General features: G+C 38.1%; 1 protein-coding gene across 1 annotated transcript in view; it reads right to left on the bottom strand.

Moving 5' to 3' along the window:
• Positions 1 to 2,497: 2,497 nt before the first annotated feature.
• The window catches only part of SUCLA2 (succinate-CoA ligase ADP-forming subunit beta), an 82,522-nt gene continuing 61,307 nt past the window's right edge, over positions 2,498 to 23,712 (bottom strand). Inside the window, exons 7-11 of the mRNA XM_063426002.1 lie at positions 19,085 to 19,246; positions 17,329 to 17,471; positions 8,882 to 9,002; positions 5,700 to 5,788; positions 2,498 to 3,408 (exon numbers count right to left, since the gene is read on the bottom strand). Coding sequence (XP_063282072.1) covers positions 3,334 to 3,408; positions 5,700 to 5,788; positions 8,882 to 9,002; positions 17,329 to 17,471; positions 19,085 to 19,246 — 590 coding nt within the window. The 3' untranslated portion in view covers positions 2,498 to 3,333. The remainder of the gene's footprint in view (positions 3,409 to 5,699; positions 5,789 to 8,881; positions 9,003 to 17,328; positions 17,472 to 19,084; positions 19,247 to 23,712) is intronic.

Below are 23,712 nucleotides of genomic sequence, written 5' to 3' on the forward strand. Positions count from 1 at the left end.
ACCAAGCTTTCTACGTGCAATTCCTCCAGGACCCTAATGCAAAGTGCCATGAACCGGAAAGTGGTGGTCAGAACCAGGAAGTGCATGTCGCTGTTCCAAACGCCGGGAGAATGTCCATAAGTAGTTGATGAAAGAGTTAATATTGGCCAGATAACGCCCACATCTTTAGGTATACTGCATTCTTACATATAGCATACTTCAAATTAATAAGATCTGATATCTGTGAGTTACAAAATTAAGTTGTACTTGCCTCCCAGGCCAAACGGTTGCCAGCCCTTTCCTGATTTGAGTCCTAAGAAATAGACTTGTTCACAAATACATTTCAGCTGTTACAAACTAATCAATTTAATGGACCTGAACAGATCAATATGACCAGGATTTACCTATGGAGTCTTATGAATGAGAGGTTAAATGGCACTGGGGAGCACACTAGCATCAGGATCATCACATTGTCTCACTTGGGTAACTTGGAGACAGATACCCAAATGCATAGTGGGCAATTTACCACTTTGGCGGCTCCTGGAAGACACAGGAACTAGTGCAGGGACATTGCAGCAACACACAGAGGTTTGTTAATACTCCCCCAACATGCATAGTGGGCACCAAAAAACATAATTTTGACCTAGTGCCGTGCATACAACTAAGATATGCCATTCTCATGTAAAATATTTCTCTGAGATTTTTTTTTAATGTTGCTTGACAGAAGTTAAACAATTATCACATTGTTATATGGGTCTGCTCATCAATTCCCAAGAAGGTTTATTTTATAATAAAAGTATGATATTACTTTTGTATGAAGTTGGCTAAAAATATCAGTGTAAACCTTTACAAACTTTGGTATGCTGAGCCAATAACTTAAATAGCACTCATAGAATTCGAAACTGCTAAAAACAAAAAATATATATCCGTACAAAGTAAGCTATTTAACCAAGAGCATCTGCTAGTTACATTTTATATTTTGCATTACCCCACTCATTCCATTTTCGTAGGGAAATTCAGACTAAAAGGGTTATTGACTAAAGTTAAATTTGTCAAGAATTCAAGGTAAATTCATATTGAATTCCAAATGTAATACCAAAATAAGTGAACTAAAAAAACCTTTAACCCCTTAAGGACACATGACATGTGACATGTCATGATTCCCTTTTATTCCAAAAGTTTGGTCCTTAAGGGGTTAAAGTAGTTTTATTCTGTTTGGCTAATTTCAAGTGGGACAGAGTGATGGAGGATGAGTGTGACAGGGATGGGCGGTGTTTCACAGCGCAAGAGAAAGGGAGTGTTAAGTGTGGCATTGTTGTAGCAGGTGCGTGCGACAGGATTGAGGGGTTAATGTAAGTGTGGCAGGATGAAGAAGGTTGACTGTGTGGGTGACAGTGTGTCATGGGGAGTGACAATGTGTTCATCCTCCCACAAAATACTATTTTGTAATGCAGTAATCCATTACCTGGTGGGTCCAGTGGGCTAAATCTCCGGTCTGCAGCGCAGCAAACCATGTGGTAGAGGTCTCGTGATCTCTGAAGCTGCAAGAGTCAGAGCGTTGCCGTGGTAACTCACAGCAACACTCTGATTGTCCAGAACTCACTGACAGCTACTTCACAGTCTGCAGCTCTGCACCCAGCAGAGCTGCATACTGGAGACTGCGATGGGCTCTCTCCTCCATGCCGATCTGCTCTCCTGGGCTTTCCCCTCTACATTTTCCACTGGCCGCCTGAAAACCTTTGGCGGGCGGGCCCATGCGGCTCGTGTGTTATGCAGATATAGATGTCTATGATGTGGACTTTGCCAGATTTTTGAGAAGTTATAGGATTAAATTATAGATGGGCCAATGGCAGTGGGTCCATGTCCCATTTGAGATAAAATGATATGCTCCCAACTGCACTTTATCCACATCATGGCAGATCACTTGCAAAAAATACAACTTTGTCTACTTAACATGGGGCATTGCTGTGTCTTTGCACTTGGCCATTTCATCATCAGTTATTGCCAAATTTAGCTGTTCATTTTTGTGTTATTGTTTTTATCAATGTAAAGTGGTGAATTTCACATGCCTTTCGTGTCCTACTAATACAAAGACCACAGATTTGTATTTTGCTGCAAAGTAAATTCCCACATGTATAACTTTGCAAGATTTTGGAGCAACTTATAATTTAAAATTGGAGACTTCCCTCTTTGCAAACTTCCCACAGACGCTATTTGGTGAGGTTGTCATTGTTATCACACTGACCAGAAAACAATAATGCCATTTTAGCCCAAGCTAACTCACAATGAACTGTTTTGAAGACTGGGCTAATTGCTACAAGAGCCAAATACAATTCAAGGTATACTGTACATTCTTGGTTACTTGCATAATGACAATGGGTATGCGCTGTATGTCCGTTGTTATTAAGTATTTAATTGCATTGAATATTAATTTTCAGAGATGCTGCTTAACCAAAAAAATATAAATATAGTAACTAAAATAAAAAAGAAAATAAAAGAGCACTTTAGAAAACAAATGTGAAACAATGAACTGTTGACAAGACCTTAAAATAGTTTTTATTTTTATTTTGTGTTAACAACTTACAAGACCCAATTTTCCTGCTGGCTGTACCTTTCATACCCATTTTGCTTAAACAATAGGTTACTTAATTAAGACTATATTAAGTAACATATTAGGTACAAATTGTATACCTAACTTCATGGAAGAATAACAGACAGGTGGTAATCTTTGATGGAGTGTTGCTATGTATAATAGACCACATTTACACACAACATGTAGTGCAGGTAGCCATTAACTCTACCGAAGCCTCCCACTAAGATTCCCAATACTGGGGTATTATTTATAGGCCAATGAAGCAGAAAGTTCTAGTCATACGTCTCCTTTAACCATAAGCCACAATTTAGGACTGTACTATTTAAATGAACCACATATTCCCGTTTCGAATATGAAAACACCATTACTATAGTGGCTTTCAAAAGTATCATCCTGATCTGATATTCTATAATCGATAAGTGTCATATGATTATCTATTCTGCCACACACATTAATACATTTAAAGATGCATGTAGCTAACAAGCAGTCACAGAATGTCTGTTACATGAATGCATGTCTGATAATTACGATACAGCAGTTGGCTTCAACGCGATGCAATGTGATGAATAACTAGTCTAGAATGTAAAAACAGTTCCAATACATATGTAAAGTGACAATGATTTAAAGAGCAGCAACTCAGTTTAAACACAAACTATTTTACAGTCATAAAGCATTTAATTAAAGTCTAGAAAGAAAAAGGAGAGAGAAAAAAAAAAACCACAAAAAATGTTCAAATTCAACAAAATTCTTTTTGGGAAGCTTTAGATTGGTAACTGGAATTTCACATCCACTTGTGCTTGTTTTGCCAATGATACGATTTCTGAAAGCTTTACAACCTAAAAAGAAAAATAATAATTTTGTTTTGAATATGTATCAGTATACAGCCTGCAATATATTCTCTCACATTATAAAAATATATATGGCTTTGACAAACAATGGAACTTGACAAAAACCATTTAGGTAGCATGCCAAGATGGTAACGAATGTATACTAGGAGTGTGATTGGACAGTTGTCTAACAAAAGAAGGTATTTTAGCTAGACACATAACCAGTCTACACACAAATTTAGAATTCCTATAACCTACAGTACAATCTACATCAATCATCACAGACGAGTAAATAGGGATTTACGATAAAATGTACTATGAGGGACAGACAAAAATAATAGTAGTATTTACAGGTTTATCTGTGTGCATAAAAATAGTTAAGGTACATGATCACTATCAGGGTTATTCACTCTAGTGAAAATTTAAAGTGAATTGCAAATTTAAGGCCAACATAGCTGAACTGGACTAATTATCCTAGTCAGCCATGCTTCCAGTTTGGCAATGTTGGCCTTAAATGTAAAATTCACTTTGTATTCACCTCAAATTGTCACTTTAGTGAATAACCCTGTATAATGGGCTCCTACAGCAATCAGATTCCCAAGAAACGAATCCCATTAACTAACTGGTATTGGAAATTCAGAAACCTGGACTTCTGCACGTACTAGATTTAGTGGACATCTCCAGCCCTCTCTCTGGATCTACGTAGCATCATAATAACCAAAAAGTGGATAGCGCTTAAAAAAAAAAAATAGTGCTTGTGAAAATAAGCTGCAATCACCTAAAGTGATAAAATAATCCAAAAACGATAAACAAGTGTTGTGCTCAAAATATACTTAACATACATTGATCAAAGAAAAAAAAAAATCAAAGAAAATCTGTAAAAACTTTAAAAACATTATCTAGTGCAGATTATCCTTATTATAGTAATACACTGCTTCATATACATATATGAGGGTTACACTCACATTTACCAGAGCCCTATCAACCCTGGCTCTGGGTGAGAAAGGCTCCACTTGAGAGGGAATAACTCCCACAATGCTCAGGCTTGAAGGCTCTGAAGACTTTAATTCTCAAAAAATGGCACTTTTAGTAATTGCAGCTATTTCATCCTAAAAGGGCCATCTTTTGAGAATTAAAGCCTTCAAGCCTGAGCATTGTGGGTGTTATTCCCTCTCAAGTGGAGTCTTTCTTATCCAGAGCCAGGGTTGATAGGGCTCTGGTAAATGTGAGTGTAACCCTCATATGTATATGAAACAGTGTATTATTACTATAATAAGGATAATCTGCACTAGATTGTGTTTTGTAATTTTTTACAGATTTTCTTTGATCAATGTATGTTAAGTATATTTTGAGCGCAACACTTGTCTATGTAGAATCATGTCACAGTTCTTGTATGCCGGGGTTAGTTTTCAATAAGTTATTAATGAACTTCCCAATTGTGAGGCATCCACCAATAGTACACAATAGTGTTGGCATGTACTGTTAATAGATGAGTTCCTGATGCAATCTCAAAGCAACAGTAGCCTCCATGGATAAATTACTGGGATGCTTCATTCAAGCAAAAACCCAGCTTTGCAGCAATCTGTAAGACCTTCCAGTCATTTCTCAGTATCATCATTCCCAAATTGTATTCACGATTGTTAGATCGTTTAAAGAGACTATTATTCCAATCTGGATACTTTCAGCGTGTGACAGGTGCTCACAGCCCCTAGGGTCACCCCCAGCCCATGCAGTAATCATAAATCCAAAGAAATGGCAGAGGCATCACTAATAGATTTACAGATGGGATGTATCCCATGTGCCAACCATTAAGAAAGGTTTAAAATCATTTTTCAAATAGTCTGCAATATTTACTTACATATAAGATAAATCGTTAAACTTACTCCAAACAAGACATAGTTCTGAAAGCCTGTGTTTTACATCTCTTCACAATTCAGTGGCTGAACTGTATTTATTTATGTATTAAATATGATCATCTGTCTGTACTGCTGCAAGATGGAGAATCACAGCACACAGCTTGGGTCTTAATGGAAGATGAAGACATGATCTTCATGTAATCATATATTCTGACTTCTTTTTAAAGACATTTATACAATAGAACAATAGTGAGTGGTTCAAAAAGTTTTGCAAATGAGTCTTAGGGTGCAAACACAAACTGAAGAAAAGAATAACCACAAAGACTTGCATTACATTGGTAACTACACACATTCTTTTGGCCATGGAACTAAGGGTATAAACTCTGTTTGTCAACTTATCTGTGTGATATATGCTTTTATTTTCCGAAATATATACACATGTACCATTTTTGCAGCTTCATCAAGGTCATCACAAGCAAGAATTTTCAGACCGCTGGCAGTTATCAGTGCTTTGGCATCATCAACCCTTGTACCTGTCGAGGAAATAAAAATCATTAAGCATCATTAAAGTAATGGGTCCATAATAATGTCACCCCCCCCCCCAAATGTTTGTCCATTTAAATCTCATGAAAGGAAAAGATTACATTTATTATTTGTATATTTACACAAAAGGCATTGCTGCATGTAATGCTTAGAGAGGGACAATTCTAATGTTGTATTCATTGTATTACTGCATGACTCATAGTATCACTGGAAAGAGTGCATACATAATTGAAATTGACTTGGATAATAATGCTTTTAATAAATTAAAAAAAAAACGAATCTGTTTACATATCACCATAGTACATAACACTGCTTCTGGAATATGACATCATTACTCAGCCAGCACCATTTATCAGCCCTGCAAGATCAGATATAGAAATAAGAGAATATTTGTGCCTATGTGCAGCACAAAGACTCCATCCAAAGGCAAGTGAGAATGTTGCTCTCAACCCCGAACCTTCAAATAGACAATAGGAAGGCGCTTAAAATGAAGAAGGGATGGAGTTGCAAACTGATCAGACGATAGACGAGAGGGAGGATGAATCCAGGGGAAATATGGGGGAAGAGAATGTGAAATAAAGGGAATCAAGGAACAGGAGAGGCTGGAGTGTAATATCCCAATTACCTGTAAGGGACAGAAGGGTGAGAAGTATACTATGGGGCAAGGGATGACGGTTAAAAGGTAAGGAGGATTATAAGCAGGAGCAAAGGGGGAGGGTTAAAGGTAATAATAAAATATAACAGGTGACAATGGACGAGGTAAAGAAAAGTAAAATGAGAACAAAGGTTAGTAATACTTATGAGGGTGGAGGGGGTGACAGGGAACAATTAAGGAAAGAAAGAATTTACTGCGAAATCAATAGGAACAGGGTCAAAAATACCATAATACAAAATGCAGGGAAGGGCATGGCAGACTGGATATAATATACTTAGGAGAAGAGAGAAGTTTTCATGGAGAAAAGTGGGAATGATAATGAAGAAACTAAAACAAAACAAAACTAATCTAAACTCTCTTGGCATTGCTCAATATGTACTCATCAAAATGCTATAGTGTACATAAAGAGAATATTGTTTCTACAGTAAAACAATAAATAAAATACATTTTATCTATTAATTGCACTATATCCTTAAACTTATTTTTGTTTAATGTTATTACTGTCTGTACTGGTAAAGAGTTGCAAATTATTACACTTTGCACATGATCATATTTAAGTTTTTTTTTGTTATTAAAAGGGTCTTTCTTTACTGAGATTTGAAGAAATGTGATTTCTCAATCAGAAAAAAGGTTAAATAACAGCAAACAGTAAAGATACAGGAATTCACTTTCTACAAATGCAATATTCATCTCTTCATGACAAACAGGTAAATCATTTGTTATTACAGACCTGTCATGTTAACCAACATCTAGCACAGGAGTTGGCATTCTTTTAGTGGCTATGAAGTCCCTTGGAGTGTCAATTCTATTATATTTTGAAATGTATGTATGTATATGTTGTCGTATTCTACTTGTATGTATGTGGCCTGTTTGCGTTATGTACAATTACGTCTGGAAATATTTGCACACTGACAATATTCATAATTTTGGCTCTGTATGCCAACACAATGAATTTCAAACGAAGCAACCGTGATGCTACCGAAGTACAGACTTTCAGCTTTAATTCAAGAGGTTGAACAAAAATCTATGAAACGTTTAGGAATTTCCATTTTCACACACAGTGTGATTATTTCAGGGGCTCAAATGTAATTGGACAAATTGACACAATCATAAATAAAATGGAAATTTGTAATACTTTGTCGACAATCCTTTGCAAGCGATGACTGCTTGAAGTCTGGAACACATGGACATCCCCAAACACTGGGTTTCCTCCTTTGTGATGCTTAGCCAAGCCTCCTATGATGTTTACACTTGGGTCTATCTGCCTTATATTTTGTCTTCAACAAGTGAACTGCATGCTCGATGCTGAGATAAGGGGATTGACGAGGCCATTGCAGAATATTCCACTTCAAACTCAATTACTTTTCTGACCATACAGAGCCAAAATATATCTATATAAAATTCATAATACAACCGTCTGTGCTATTGAAAGCCATGTATGCCCATGCCATCACACTGCCTCCATCTTGTTTTACAGATGATGTGGTATGCTTTGGATAATAAGCCATTCCAAGCCTTCTGCATACTTTTTTCTTACCATCATTCTGGTACAGGTTTATCTTAGTTTCACAAGTCCAAAGAATGCTGTTCCAGAACTGGACTGGCTTTTGGCGATGTCAATTCTGGCCTTTTTCTCCTTGAGGCTTATGATTGGTTTGCACCTTGTGGTGAACCCTCTGTATTTGCTCTTCTGAAGTCTTCTCTTTATGGTAGACTTAGATAATGATAAACCTACCTCCTGGAGAGTGTTCCTCACTTGACGGGATGTTTTGAAGGAGTTTTTCTTTACCATGAAAAGGATCCTATGATAATCCACCACTGCTGTTTTCTGTGAACATCGAGGCATTTTTGTGTAGCAGAGCACACCAACGCTTTTTTTTTTTTCTTCAGAATGTACAAAACTGTTGATATGGCCACTTCTAATGTTCCTGCTATACCTCAGGTGATTTATTTTATATTCAGCTTAAGGATGGCCAGTTTGACTTGCATTGAAAGCTCCTTTGACAGAGAAATAATGAAGGAATAGCCCACACCTGTCCATGAAACAGCTTTTGAGTCAATTGTCCACTTACTTTTGGTCCCTTGAAAAAGAGGGGGCTACAAAATTATGTTTTTTTTTTTTTTTTTTTGGTGTTTTAACCTCTGTAGTTTTCTAAGCTTGCCTATATTCAGCGCTTGCACAAGTACAATGAAAAACAGGTAAACTCAAAAATATTTACTAAATATGTCAACATTATTTTGCCATAATGTCAAGTGCCTTGTGAAAACACAATCTATACAAATTTTCAGTCCAGTATTGTACAACCCTTAATGTGAACTTACTCCTCCAATGTGCCAAACTACAGTCAATTGGTGCCCTTCTAGTAATTACACCTCTCATGTAAGAGTCCTTCTCCTAAATATGGAGCACAAGAATGTGAATATTTACCTTGCAAACGGACGACAATAGGCACCCTCAGTTCAAGGTCTTTCACAGCCATTATGATGCCTTGCGCAATAACATCACATCTCATAATGCCACCAAAAATATTAACCAGGATAGCTAGAACCTGTAAAATAAAGTTAATATATTTAGTTACTTTTTGGTAGAGTCTATAATTTTTGCTTGAAAGAGATGAACGGAAGAGGTACTGTGTATGAATAATGTATCACAACATAATTTAACAATTCAAATGTGGTACTCGGGATAAAGTCATTTTTTATTTGATGCTCCACGGTCCAGTTTTGATGCTCACGTTCCCATTGAAAGTGCATTCAGAGGTAGACAGGGGTCATCATGGGCACACTAAGCGGTCTTCGGCTATGCAGCCCCATATACAGCAAATTATGATATACTTTGTTCTCTAACACCTTTCTGTTATAGCCAGCACTAAGCTTTTCATCAATTTGAGATACAGTAACTTTTCTGTGTTATTAAACCAGACAGTTAAGCCTTTGCTCCCCTCATGACTCCTCAAACCTTTGGTATCCATGACCCCGACAGCGGTTGCCCTTCCTAGCACTACTTTTGGTAGGTACAAACACTGCATACCAGTAACACCTTACAAAACTTGCCATTTTAGAGATGGTTTGACCCAGTTGTCCAGCCATCCATATAAGGCTAGGCCCATCACTCAAAGTCACTCAGATCTTTTCGCTTGCTTGTTCTTTCTGCTTCCAACATGTATCAACACAAACTCTGGATATGTACTTAATTCTTCCTCTCTCATTTTATGTTTTTTTCAATTCTTTATTTTATTTGCAGAAGTTATACCACAGATTGTCACAAAGGATATACAATTTAACATTTGATACACAATGTTTGTCATCCTCTACACAAACCTCTGCTTTTTCATCACAAATCTGGGTTTTATACCCAAACTTTTAATTAACAAGAAATCGGAAGGCTAAGCCGAATGGTAATGGTTTCTCTCCCAGTAGGACCCCATCATCTGGCTGCCCAGCACGGTTTGATACCTCTCATTATGTACATAACATACAAGATCCAACGCACTCATTCACTAAACACCAATTTCAAAGATGACAGAATTTAATAGCTTTTTTTTTTTTTAAACACCTAACCTTGGCAAAAATAATGGGGGTATATATATATATTTTATATATACCCCCATTATATATATATTCCCTGTAATGTATAATAATACATGGCTCCCCTAAGCTAAGCAGAGCTGGGACATGCAAATACCAATCTGCCGGAGATTAGTGGGAGTAACACCCCAAGTGGCACCTGTCTCTAACTGCTACACTACCCTAACACTATCATTATACATTGACCCCTACCCTAACACAAACACTAACACTATGTATTACCCCCTTCACAGTACACTAACCCTAAACTAAAATACTGTGTAGTATAAAAGAAACATAAGAGCAAAGCATGTATTATTGGAAAATTGACATTTATAAAAACACAAGACCAAATATTATGATGTATAGGATTTATAACCACATGTGAATTGAAAACATGCTGTGCAGCCACGAAACAGACTACGAAGGCAAATGTTCCCTGCTTACAAAATTCTACTGCCACAGTGCCAGACTAGAGCAGTATAACGACATGCTATATAACCAAATAACACTTTCACATTCCTCCTAAATCAAAGCTTATCATTACTATTTACAGAAAATTATTGAATTTACTCCTATTGAAAGAAAAATAAATAAAGCAAGCATTACTACTATGAAGAAATAGCATGTCGTGCAGGAATTTCATATATTCAAATGTAAAGCCACAATAATTACTTTTCAGATATAATAACAATGGTTTATATTGAAGAAGTAAATTGCCAACATATGAATGCAGAATGCTAAAGTATAGACTATTGTTAAATATACAGACTATGGAATATTCAACACGTTACTTATGAAAATCCTAATGATACAGTACTATTCTTAATGCTATCATCCTTTCCAATAATAGATAACAGCCAAGAAAATCCTAGCTTCCTATTAGGCTTATGGTCTTAGTAAAGTCAACAATGCATTCTTATCTCACGCTTACAGTATTATTCCCTATGTAATGTCAGTCTACTGCACATTACCAATTATTTATTTAGTGCTATGGGACAGCATTGAAAGTATGGCTTAAAGGTTTCTAAAAAATGTAAGTAATCTTCAATAAACTTTAGATGCAGTCTTGAACAATGAAGTTTTGCTTCTAAAAGATTCTAATTTGCATAAAACTATCTTTTGATATGTTACACAAAATGATTTTCCTTACGAGGCAGTATGCAGTAACCTGCTCTCCAGCAGGGCACTACAATCAAAGAGCCTATAAGAGCTTTGCTCTTATGTTTCTTTTATACTACACAGTATTTTAGTTTGGGGTTAGTGTACTGTGAAGGGGGTAATACATATTGTTAGTGTTTGTGTTAGGGTAGGGGTCAATGTATAATGATAGTGTTAGGGTAGTGTAGCAGTTAGAGACAGGTGCCACTTGGGGTGTTACTCCCACTAATCTCCGGTAGATTGGTATTTGCATGTCCCAGCTCTGCTTAGCTTAGGGGAGCCATGTATTATTATACATTACAGGGAATATATATATATATATATATATATATATATATAATGGGGGTATATATAAAATATATATATATATACCCCCATTATTTTTGCCACGGTTAGGTGTTTTTTTTTTTTTAAAAAAAAAAAGCTATTAAATTCTGTCATCTTTGAAATTGGTGTTTAGTGAATGAGTGCGTTGGATCTTGTATGTTATGTACATAATGAGAGGAAGCAAACCGTGCTGGGCAGCCAGATGATGGGGTCCTACTGGGAGAGAAAACTTTACCATTCAGCTTAGCCTTCCGATTTCTTGTTAATTAAAAGTTTGGGTATAAAACCCAGATTTGTGATGAAAAAGCAGAGGTTTGTGTAGAGGATGACAAACATTGTGTATCAAATGTTAAATTGTATATCCTTTGTGACAATCTGTGGTATAACTTCTGCAAATAAAATAAAGAATTGAAAAAAACATAAAATGAGAGAGGAAGAATTAAGTACATATCCAGAGTTTGTGTTTATACATGTTGGAAGCAGAAAGAACGAGCAAGCGAAAAGATCTGAGTGACTTTGAGTGATGGGCCCAGTCTTCCACAATGAAGTTTTGCTTCTAAAAGATTCTAATTTGCATAAAACTATCTTTTTGATATGTTACACAAAATGATTTTCCTTACGAGGCAGTATGCAGTAACCTCTTTGATTGTAGTGCCCTGCTGGAGAGCAGGTTACTGCATACTGCCTCGTAAGGAAAATCATTTTGTGTAACATATATATATATATATATATATTTTTTTTTTATTGATTTTCAAGAAGAGTATAAGAAAAGTAAAGAAACAACATTTAGCACACATTCTGCATTTCAGCAAGAAACACAGTTTCCTTAACTGTTCATATCTGGTCAGACCACGCAAGGTCTCTACGCAAGGCAAATGGCATGAATTGTAGCAATCCCATGTTCATGTCAATTTACAACCAGCACTCGGCATTACATGCTCAGAGAGATAGGACTATCAGAAGGTGCGTGATTGTACACCATTTCACAGGTATGCGCAGCAAGTACTACGACCGAATGCATCATGTAAACGAGTATCGAGAATGTAAGTGGTTTTCCAGGGCTAGGGGGTAGATCAATGGTGACACCTCTCCATCGAACTATAGGTGGAAAGGTCGGCTCAGAGTTGCCACTGTAGGTGACTTTTAATCTAGTCGAAGAGGTCATTGTCTAACATTGAATATAGCGTCAGTGATCAACCTTAGTCTCAGGTGTGCGTGAATGTATGTAAGTGTGGTTAGAGATCCGCAATTCCTCTCAAGGCCCCACTATGCCTGCTTTATTACATACTATTGCTCATCATCCGAGTTCTCACGTATTTAGTGCCTCTGGCGGGCAGAACTAATATTCCACTCTGACCAGTAGCCAGGGTGGGATGATGTCTTATCACAAATGGAGTATATGAAGTGGAAAGGAGATCAAAAGTAGTAGACAGGAACAGGTGAATCAAGTAAGAGGTTGAAGGAAAAAGGGAACAGGCACACGTCGTGCCTCCTCAACTCCTCCTCAAGTGGTGGTAGATGTGCCACCAGTAGGAGCATTTTGCGCAAGGTATGCGGCCCAGTACCTCTGCCTGCATGGCCTCCGCCGATTTAATTTCTGTGACTTTCGTCAGCCAATGGTCGGGGCTCGTGTTTGCTTCCAGAGAGCAGGTATCATAGATTTGGCGGCATTAAGCAGATCTCGTGAAATAGATTTTTTTATTTTGGACAGTGGTAGAGGAGTTGAATGCAGTAGCACATTTGCTATATCAAAGGTAGGAGCTCTGTCAAGAATCTTTGTCATCTCCACCTCAATTTGTTCCCGAAGGGTCTTATTCCAGAGCAGTCCCACATAATGTGCCGTACAGATCCCACATCCGAGCCACATGTCCAACATGCATCCGATATTGTCGGAAAGATTCTATGTACCAAGACGGGAGTGCAGTACAAATGGGAAATCAATTTAGTGTTTCCTGCATTTTAGTACCAACAAAGCTCTTATGTTGCAATAAAAGTATTTTTTCCCATTGTGTGTCTGAAAAAGACGTTTGTCAGCTGTTCCCACTGAGTCTTGAAGGAGTTCCTGCTCTCCGAGTTGCCTACTAAAAGGTGCTGATATAGGTCTGATATCAGATTGCTCAATTCCGCAGTCCCCACACAAAGGTCTTCAAATCACCTTAGCTTCCGCTGTATTAGGGTATTCTGCGGTCAATTGTGATAAAAATGCATCAGTTGAGAACATCTGAGTATTTGCATGGGCGTCAGCACCATGCCATCCAGCATTTCTCGGAGGAGTGTCACGCCCGTGTTATTTAGAATCTTCCTTAACCCCTTAAGGACCAAACTTCTGGAATAAAATGGAATCATGACAGGTCACATGTCATGTGTCCTTAAGGCTCCTTGTTATTGGTCAGTGGAATGAGTGGGCTAGGTTTTGGGAACAGGTGTTTGTCTCCTCGCATAGAGGCCCATGTTTTTGACATTTGAAGCATCAGGGACTTGCTATCCTGTGTAGTCATCGGTTCTTTCTCCCCATGCCACACCCTGGCCAAGATCAACTGGTTCGTCCTCTGTTTGTCAAGGGCCATCCACATTTTATGCGCTGAATCTGCATACCCCTCTTTGATTCTTTGTATAGCCGTGGCCTGGTGATATTTGCGGAAGTCAGGCAGCTCCAAACCTCCCCAGGACTTCGGTAGCCACAGTTTTCTATGACTGAGTCTCACTCTCTCTCCCCTCCACACAACGGAAAACAGCTTTCCCCAGGCCTGCAAAGAATCATAAAGACAGAGCCAGTGGGATGGTCTGGAACAAGTACAGTAGCTGAGGGAGAATGTTCATTTCAATAACCACCATGTTACCCTGTCATGATATGTTGATGATTCCAGCGTCTGAGATCGTTTTGGATCTTGTGTCGGAGTGGCACAAAGTTTTGTTGATATAATTCTTTAGGATTTCGATCCAAATACCAAGATATCTCATCTGATGATCACACCATTGAAAGGGAAAGTTAGTTTTAACCAGGAAGCAGCCGGGATATGATGTGGTAATGTTAAAGATTTCACATTTGTCGGGATTCAGTTTCAGAACTGACAGGTGTCCGTAAGTCCAGAATTCTTCGAGCAAGGCAGGGAGAGTGCTCAGCGGCTCTTAAATAAATACCGTAATAAATAAAAAAATTGTAAAAAAAAACAAACAAAAAAAAAAAAAAAAAGAGCATGTTGTCTGCTTAGGCTGCTATTTTATGCTCCAATCCCCAACAACTCATCCCTTTAATGTGCGGACTATTGCGTACAGTAGCTAAGAATGGTTCTAGTGTCAGGGCAAATAGAGGTGAGAAAGTGCAACCTTGTCTGGTACCGTGGCGAATAGATAAACTATCAGTATGGGCTCCAGTGACCCTGACTTTTGCATGCAGCTGACAGTACAGTGCCTCAATCCATTTGAGCATCCAGTCACCAATTTCCACTTTGTGCTGCACCGACAACATGAAATACCAAATCACCCAGTCTAATGCTTTTTTCACATCCGTAGAAAGCATAAGCAGCCACCTGCCCTTGCATATAGCAATGTGTTGCACTGAAAACATTCTAACCGTGCTATCTTTGGCCTCCCTACCCGGTCTGATTCCTATCTGGTCCGGGTGGAGAATTCTAGGTAGGAAAGCTCGAAGCCTCATCGCTAGTATATTTGAAAGGAATTTGACATCAAAGTTGAGCAGGGAGATCGGGCAGTAATTCTCCAGTTTTCTAAGTTCTTCCCGGGTTTGGGGATTACAGCAACAGTAGTAGCTGCCAGGGATTCTTCGTGGAGTCATTCCCCTTGAGTGAGTCTAGTTAGAACCCAATCTGGGGACCAGTATATGTCCAATCTTCTTATAATAGCCAGCTGACAGCCGGTCTGGACTTGGTGCCTTGCCAGCTTTTGCCGTTTTTATGACCGTACTCTGTCCTTTCGAAATTGGTCCATCCAGTGATTGTGCTTCCTCAGCCATCAGTGTGGTGGGGGTAGAACCTTGTCGGTTTAATTTTATGTTACTCACCGATGGGGGTGGTGAGATATCAGAGGGTGCAGAGGAGATGTTATAAAGAACAGCGTAGTACCTCTGGAACTCCTCCACTATTTCTTTTGGAAATTGGGTTAATTTACATTTTGTCGTGCATAGGCAGTGCACCTGAGCTGGTGCTTGTTGGCCCTGAAGCAGCCGAGCTAGGAGCTTACTTCCTTTATTAGTGTGTAGATAGAAGAAAGCATTCGTATGCTTTTGGAGGTGAAAATGTTTGCGGTTTAATATGTCCGTCAGTTGTTTCTGAGCATTGGTCAGTACCTTGTACATGTTCAGGTTTACTAGTCGGGTGATATTCCTTGTGATCTCCGTAATCTGCTCTCTGGATTCCTTCTTCTTACGGGTGTCCCCTAAGTATGCCCTTATGTGCTACCCAAATATAAGTCCAGGTGTTCCGGCTAATATTTAGCAAACTGTTATACAAGTTAAATATATATGAACTATATATGGAGAAAACATAGAACTTGCAATGCTTTTGAGGGTTGTTTAAACATCCCTGGCTCTACAACCTCAATACCTTTTACTTTGAAACTTTAAAACATTTAATAACATTCCATCTAAGAACATTTATAGCTAATTTGCTTGTACTTGTATAGTTTTAATGTTACTACATCTCTTCTTTTTTCATCATTTTATTTTTTATGGCTGTGTCATTGGCAGAACAGTAAAGACTACAAATATGACACCCATGGTCAGTTGCATATGCCCCCAGCTGTATTACTAGTAGGTTTAAGTGGCATCCCACAATTACAAGTATACTGTCAAACAGCTTAATGGCATTTTTTTTTATTTTTTTTTTTTAACAGGAATTAGCATGATTTGTGCATGTCAATGGCATTTTATATTTCAGTGGTCTTTCCAGATTGATCAAGATTTAGAAAACCTTTTCCTACTCCACCCCTTGAGTTTAAAGAAGAACTCTTAATTACAAGGCCTTACTAATCCTTGCAAAAAAACATTCAGGATAAATGTATGACTCCAGAGGAGGCAGTATGTAGATATTCTTTCCCAAGTCTCATTCCTCACCATGCTCCTCCCTTGTGCTCAGTCTTTAGTTTCTAGTAGCTTTATTAACCCGGGCCTCGTTTTACTATTAACCATGACCAGGCATACAAAACAAGGATTTATGGAAGATCCTTTGTGGAAGTTTAAAGTTCTCCCCTTTTCAACAATTTTCATAAGTAGGCAATTCCCATGAGCAAAAGTATTCCTCAGTGAAGTCTTTGATATGTTTACAAAAGAACGATAAAATAGAGCTTCCACTAAACCAAATGAGCCATTTTCTATTTACTTGGAAAATTCCACAAACTCTTGAAGGTTGCAATTGAGAATTTTCAGGTGTCTGAATTCAGGTCTATGGATGCAGATGTTTAAAATTCAAATTGCACATTAGGAGAGATGACAAACCATATAATCCTTAAACTAAAGCTAAATCTGTCACTCAAAAACACCCAAGTACATCAAAACACACTATGGATTCATTGTAGCTAGAGTCTCTAGAGGGAGCACAATCTGTCGAATATCTGCTTATAATAGATTAGGTGCAGGAGTTCTTACAGGGTACGTCCGGCCAGCATGGAAGTCAGGCCCTCTAGGTATTTTTTTGTTTTACTTCCACATGCAACACTGCAGGAATCATCACACTTGGTAGTATCTGGATGCATTAACAAACCAAGTTTAACTTTTTTTTTTTTTTTTTTTTTTTTAAAACAGAATGTTTAGAATCAAAACTTATATACCATGTCAGTATTACATTTCTAATTAACATCATGTACCTTTTTATCAGACGTAATTAGTCTAAATGCTTCTGTTACTTGGTGAACCGTGGCACCTCCTCCAACATCTAGGAAATTTGCTGGTGTTCCTCCATGAAGTTTTATTATATCCATTGTAGCCATTGCTAAACCAGCTCCATTCACTAAATAACATATGAATACATGAAATGTATCATTTGAGAGTTGCCCACAATCATCTTTTTATGCTCTACATTTTTCCAAAGGTATCATTGGACAGCTTGTCATTAAAAACTACTTGGGTTGTATCTCAATGTAACCCAGGTATTGAGTCTGTAAAAGGCAGGAAAGATCTCCTGCTTCAACTACTTGCAAATCTAGGTAATTGTGGTAACGGAGAATAAAGAGAAGGGATTAATAATGATGCCTTTTGTAAAAAGAATCAAAAGGATGGTCATTCATCTAATAATCTCATACAATACCAATTAAGACAATATTCAATGTATTCATTATTACTGTATATGTATTCTTAAATTCTTGCATTCACACCTTTTGAAATTATTTTTGTTTAAAGGGACACTATAGTCACCAGAACTACAGCTTATTGAATTTGTTCTGGTGAGTAGAATCACTCCCTTCACGCTTTTTTCAGAGAAAATGCAGTGTTTGCATTACAGCCTAGTGATAACTCCACTGGCCACTCCTCAGATGGATGTTAGAGATCCTTCCTGGGTCATGGCTGCCTAAAATGCATCCAGACATTCAGTATCTCCTCCCTCTGCATGCAGACACTAAACTTTCCTCATAGATATTCATTGATTCAATTTATCTCTATGAGGAGATGCTTATTGACCAGGACTGTGTTTAAATCATGCTGGCTCTGCCCCTGATCTGCCTTCTTGTTAGTCTCAACCAATCCTATGGATCAGGCTACCACTTCTGATGATTTCAGCAGACTGCTTGGTTTTTGTTTTTTTTTTTGAGGCAAACTGCAGAGTTACAGCTTCTGGCTTGAATACAGTAAGATTTTGCTATATTTATGGAGGCATGAGGGAGCAGGATATATGAACTTCTAAAGTAAACACTTGGTGCAATATGTCAACCTTAAAAAGGTCTGTTCTTTTTTTAGGAAGTGTGCAGACAGGCTGTATATGTCACAGGCAGGAGAGGTGTGTCCATTTACAAGTTAAAACAAAAATGAACAGTAATAAAAACAATGTTTTTTTTATAGTGTTCCTTTAATGCAAACATATCTCTACTTAATGTCAAGATGTCATTTAGTTAAATAAAGGTATAGGAATGTGCCTCTGCAAGCAAATTGTTGTACTATATAGATTTGCTCTGTGCACGGAAATGAGAAGAAATTATCTTTCTTTTAGAAATATTCTGCAGGGCCTGTGGGGAAGAACACACAATAATTTTAAGTGTCAACGGTTGGTAATAGTCGAACTACAAAAAAACTGTGCTGCTCTCCACAAAAAGTCCAGTGGTGTCACAAGATAATATTGTGCAAGTACTCTGAATTGTTGTGCTCCAAACTGTTTCATTTGATACAGACACAAGCAAGTTTGCAAATTGTACAAGAACATATCAAGTTTGGCCCTAAACATTTGGAAACATACGTGCTTGGTTAATTCCGCTAATCTAAAATTGGCCTTTATTTATTTACTTGAAATAAAATAAGTAGATGCTTGAGGGGGAGATATATAAAGGCCAATTTTTACATAGTTAACTCTAAAATGCAAATACTGTAGGTAGGAAACCATAAAGCTACACAAGACAGGAAATACTAACATACCAAGACATCCAATGTTGCCATCCAGTCCAATGTAGTTGAGGTCAGCCTTTGCTGCTTGGTGGTCTCGTTCGTCTTCTTGTGACCAGTCCCTGAGATCAAACACTTCCTTCTGGCGATATGCTGCATTAGTGTCAAAATTGATCTTTGCATCCATGCACATAACTAGAAAGAACAGACAGGGGAATTGTTTTAAATGCAAGTAAAATAGGTTCTTGTGGTGTGGCAGCCATATTAAGCTACTTAAATATGATTCAGTGGAATCAGTATGCAATTTAAGAGAGAGGTTTTACACACGACCTTGCTTAGCATGCTTTAAGTTTGTTTAAAACAGGATGGTCATTGTTTAAGACATATTACAGTTATGGTTAATTAAGATTCACATAAATGCACATGATGCAGTGTTTATCTACACCAAAGACATGCAACTTCCCAGGAAAGCACAATTCAGTGGATTCAAGGGATATAAAATATTTGTGGCCATGATCAAGGACAAGGTTAAGCGTCAAAACTAATTTTGAAGTGCACGGGGTGTTTGCATATGTATATACTACATTCATGGCATTAATTTTCAAACCTTATTGACCATATACGTTAAATGAAAGGAATACTCCAAACATATCAAGCACTTTAGAGTCCTTTATTTTCCATAGAAATAGGCACTTTTGTAAATGAGAATTGTTACACCTCAATCAGTCCTGCTGGTTCCTGAGGCCTCATATTACAAGACAATTACCGTAGTCAAATTTCATGCGCACACTTTACTATATCTGTGGAGAAGAAGTTCTCCATGTAGCACAGTTTTTTGGAAACATCTGGGGGCAGTAAAACTGCTAAGAAGGCAGACAGCACCTTAGATCAGAAGAGAACACATTATGCTCCTGATTAACCTGATATTCGGTAATTTTTCTGCCTACAGTGTTACTCAGTTTTATCAATTTCACTTATTTTTTAGTTCATGAAGATCTTTTCTAATTATATTAGTTATATAAACATGCAGTGTGATTTTTGTCACATCAGATTTTGTTTAATGACATTCTCCTGAATTTTGTTGTATTGCCAACCCAAGATCTTACAGCTCACTCTTTACATTGACAGTTTTTTCCCCACTGTCTAACCTTTCCCAGGTTTTTATACAGAGTGCTTTGTACAAGAGATTTGTACAATGATGAAATGTCAGTATGAATGACAGGTGAGGGGGACAGTTCTCTGTCACTCAATTGATAAGCATGTAACTGTGGAGAACAGCTGTTTGATACAGCACTCATTCAGGTTCCAGTTTTAGCAATGGGCTGTAATGACTGCTGCTAGGATAAAGTACCCTCCATCATGTCATTGGGGATTTCTTTATGTGCATAAACCCATCCTTAGTTTATCTAAAATTCTTAAACGTATTTTACATTTCCTATACAATCAATATATTTAAAGCGCTTAACAAATTAAGTTAAAGACACAGATGAGATTACAGATAGAGGGTTATAGAATTATAACTACAGACACAAAAGGAAAAGAGAATTCAGCACAGGGGCTTCAATCCACAGCCTTCAGAACCTCCAATTAAGTGTTATGGCACACAGCCTGTGAGCTTTAAATCTGCTTGCAATAGATTTGCCTTTTTACACTTACAATTAGTAAAGTGTACCATGCAAAGATCATACAGCTTAATTAATAGCATCATTTAGATTTTTTTAATGAATGAAACAGCATCCTGAAAAATAGAAGAGGGAAAGCTAGGACCACCTGAATTCTCAACCATATACCGGTCAGGGTAAGTATGTTCATACAGGTGAAACGCCTTTTCTCGTCCTTCTTGTGAGCTAATAAACACCCTAGACTAAAGTATACTTGTCTATCCAGGCAGAAAATACAGGGGGGCCTGGGTCTACCGGACCTAGAAACCTACCACCAAGCCATCATACTCACCAGAATCTATAAATGGGCACAGCCTCACCACCCCAAGCAATGGGTGCAATTGGAAGCTACTTCATTTACGGCCCCCATTCACACGATACCGTGGCACGAGAAGGGAAAGTCTTGCCTAACACCAGGCCACGCGTCACATCCCACTGTAACACCGACCTTAGTGCTGTGGTCGAAGATCAGATAGATCCCAAACATAGCACCACATCCCTCTCCTTTGTACTCACTCACACATAACCAGTTATTCCTCCCGGGACTTAAGCCAGAAGCATTCTAAAAGATGGCACCAGACACAAACTACCTATCACTTGGAACGCTATTGACAGACGAGGGTATACGTCCCTTCAACAAACTCATATCACAGGACTGGCAAACCGAATTGCTTCGGTTCAGACATAACAAAAAACTCACTATATCCAGGCTAACCCCATTATCCTAAACGGCTCTGGAACAGCCACCCAATTTGAAACAATATGCTCCACACATAGTTTAAAGACCAAACATCTATCCACCTTCTACAAACTTATCCAGAACAAACAAGATGACTGCCTCCCAGATTTTACCAAACAGTGGGAGAAAGAACTAGGGATAACCCTACAGGACAGGGAATGGACACGTATTTTCACAAACAAGTCAGGATTGAATTGACACAGCACACCCGCACACCCACACCTCCCTCCTCATTACGGAGGCATAATTGCCACCTTTCACCCTAGAGGCGGTCACCCCACCTGCTGGAGACCCATAGCTGGAGACAATGCGCAATAAGGTTGAGGTACATACGGGTCAGCAAGACCTCTCACTTGCACCTCTGACTTAGTCCACGACTGGGATCGATGACCTCAGAACAAATATACCCACTAGTACCCCCCTTCACCAGAGTAAGTTAGCGGGTGTTTGGGATCTTCACTCCTATTTAAGAAACACCGGAGAACACTCCATAGCATCAAGGGGAGACGATAGGATGGGGTATGGGTTGCTACACGAGCGCACTCATAGACACCAGACACAGTGTAAAGACAGGACCCGGACAGAGAACGTGATTTACTCAGAGCTTTAATGTACCATTGTATGACTTCATGCCATTGTGTTTTCTGCCTGTGCAACCCTAGCTGTAATCAATGTAAACGGCTGTCAGCGCACAGTATTTTGTAAAAATGCACAGTTTATCGTTTGCGATACCACCAAGGTTTGAAATTTCTAAATATTGGCCAATGTGACGTTTGCATCCTGTTTGTACAAATATATTTTTTGCACAAAAAAAAATAAAAAATTATATATATATTATCTGTTAGTCTGATTAACTTATTCAGCTTCCTGTCAGGATGCCATAGTTAAATTAACAGAGTACAATTTAAAAAGGTTTGATGTAAGCATACTTGAGATGAAGCATGATAAATTTTTATATTTCTATATACTTTGCAAGGAAGTGACAAGACTTCAGGAGCAATGTTTGTCCTTTCTAATACCCGTCTGCATTCAGCATGTACCAAAAAGTCACAGCAGGTAAACATTTTGGGAAAATAAATAAATAATGGACAAGACTGTTAAGAAACAGCTGTGACAGCAAAGGAAGAACAAAGGTTAGCAAGAAGAAAAAAGGAAAAGGGAATTAAGATATCAGTGATCTGTAAAATGAGGGCATGATTCAGGAAATTTAAGTGTTACCAACATAGTTTTACTACATTGCATTACATTTCTATGTTATCAACCAGAATGTCTTTGAGAAAAAGATTAACTCACTCATATGCAAAGGAGTCAAAAAAAAAAACACACACACACCCAAGCAACACAGGTATGAGACAAATAAGAACAGGGTGGGCACGTAAAAGGGTTCAGACCTTACACAAACCATAGACCTTGGAAAAATATACAAAGAGTACCAAATGATCATTTTGCAATTCTGCTCTATAGAAGCATCATGTCAACGCTCTAGAACAGGTGGTAATTATGTTGGGTACGGGTTGATTCACAAAAGAACCAACTCAAACAGAGACTTAAGCCGATGGTCAAAATAAATGCCAAAACCTGAAAAAAGGACCAAGTGGGACTCTATGGCCTCAACCTAATACTTGAAGTCTCTTGGCACCACATACAGGGTGTGGAAAAGCTCTCCTGATCACTGGCCAGCTAAAGACAAAAAGAGACTATCTCCAGATTGCTGGAAGAAGTAGGCAAAAGGATATAGGAAGTGCATAAAACTGACTTATTCTGATGGGGGAAAAAGGATATTGGAAGCACAGCACAAAGAAGAAAGCTTGGAAACCCTCCTAGATGAAGCAATAACCAAGAGGAAGAGAACCTTCCAGGACAAATGCTGCAGGTCTCACGAAGTGTACATGATCACTGAATGTGGTGGAGGACACACATATTCCAGAGAACCTGTAAGAGTGGCAGGCTTTTTGGTACAAGAATGCCTGGACCATGAGTCCAATTTGGAATTTCAACCTTACTTTAGTAGAGTAGCCCCCTTAAAAAAAAGACATATCAGTTGTATCCAACAAGTAGAAAATGTCCATACGGCACAGTAAGGATTTGTGTAGTATGTCTTCTGAGCACTTGCAGATAAGATGCTTAAAGGAGAAACGATTCCCCAGAAAAAAAGCAGTTAATTTAGTAAGAGAGAAAAGCTGAGTTCTGGACTTTGGTGGCCATTTTGTGAGCATATTTTAAGCGTGGAAGTATTCCAATACTAACTTTTGATATATTAT

Source organism: Pelobates fuscus, chromosome 1 (assembly GCF_036172605.1).
Source record: "Pelobates fuscus isolate aPelFus1 chromosome 1, aPelFus1.pri, whole genome shotgun sequence".
Classification (NCBI taxonomy): domain Eukaryota; kingdom Metazoa; phylum Chordata; class Amphibia; order Anura; family Pelobatidae; genus Pelobates; species Pelobates fuscus.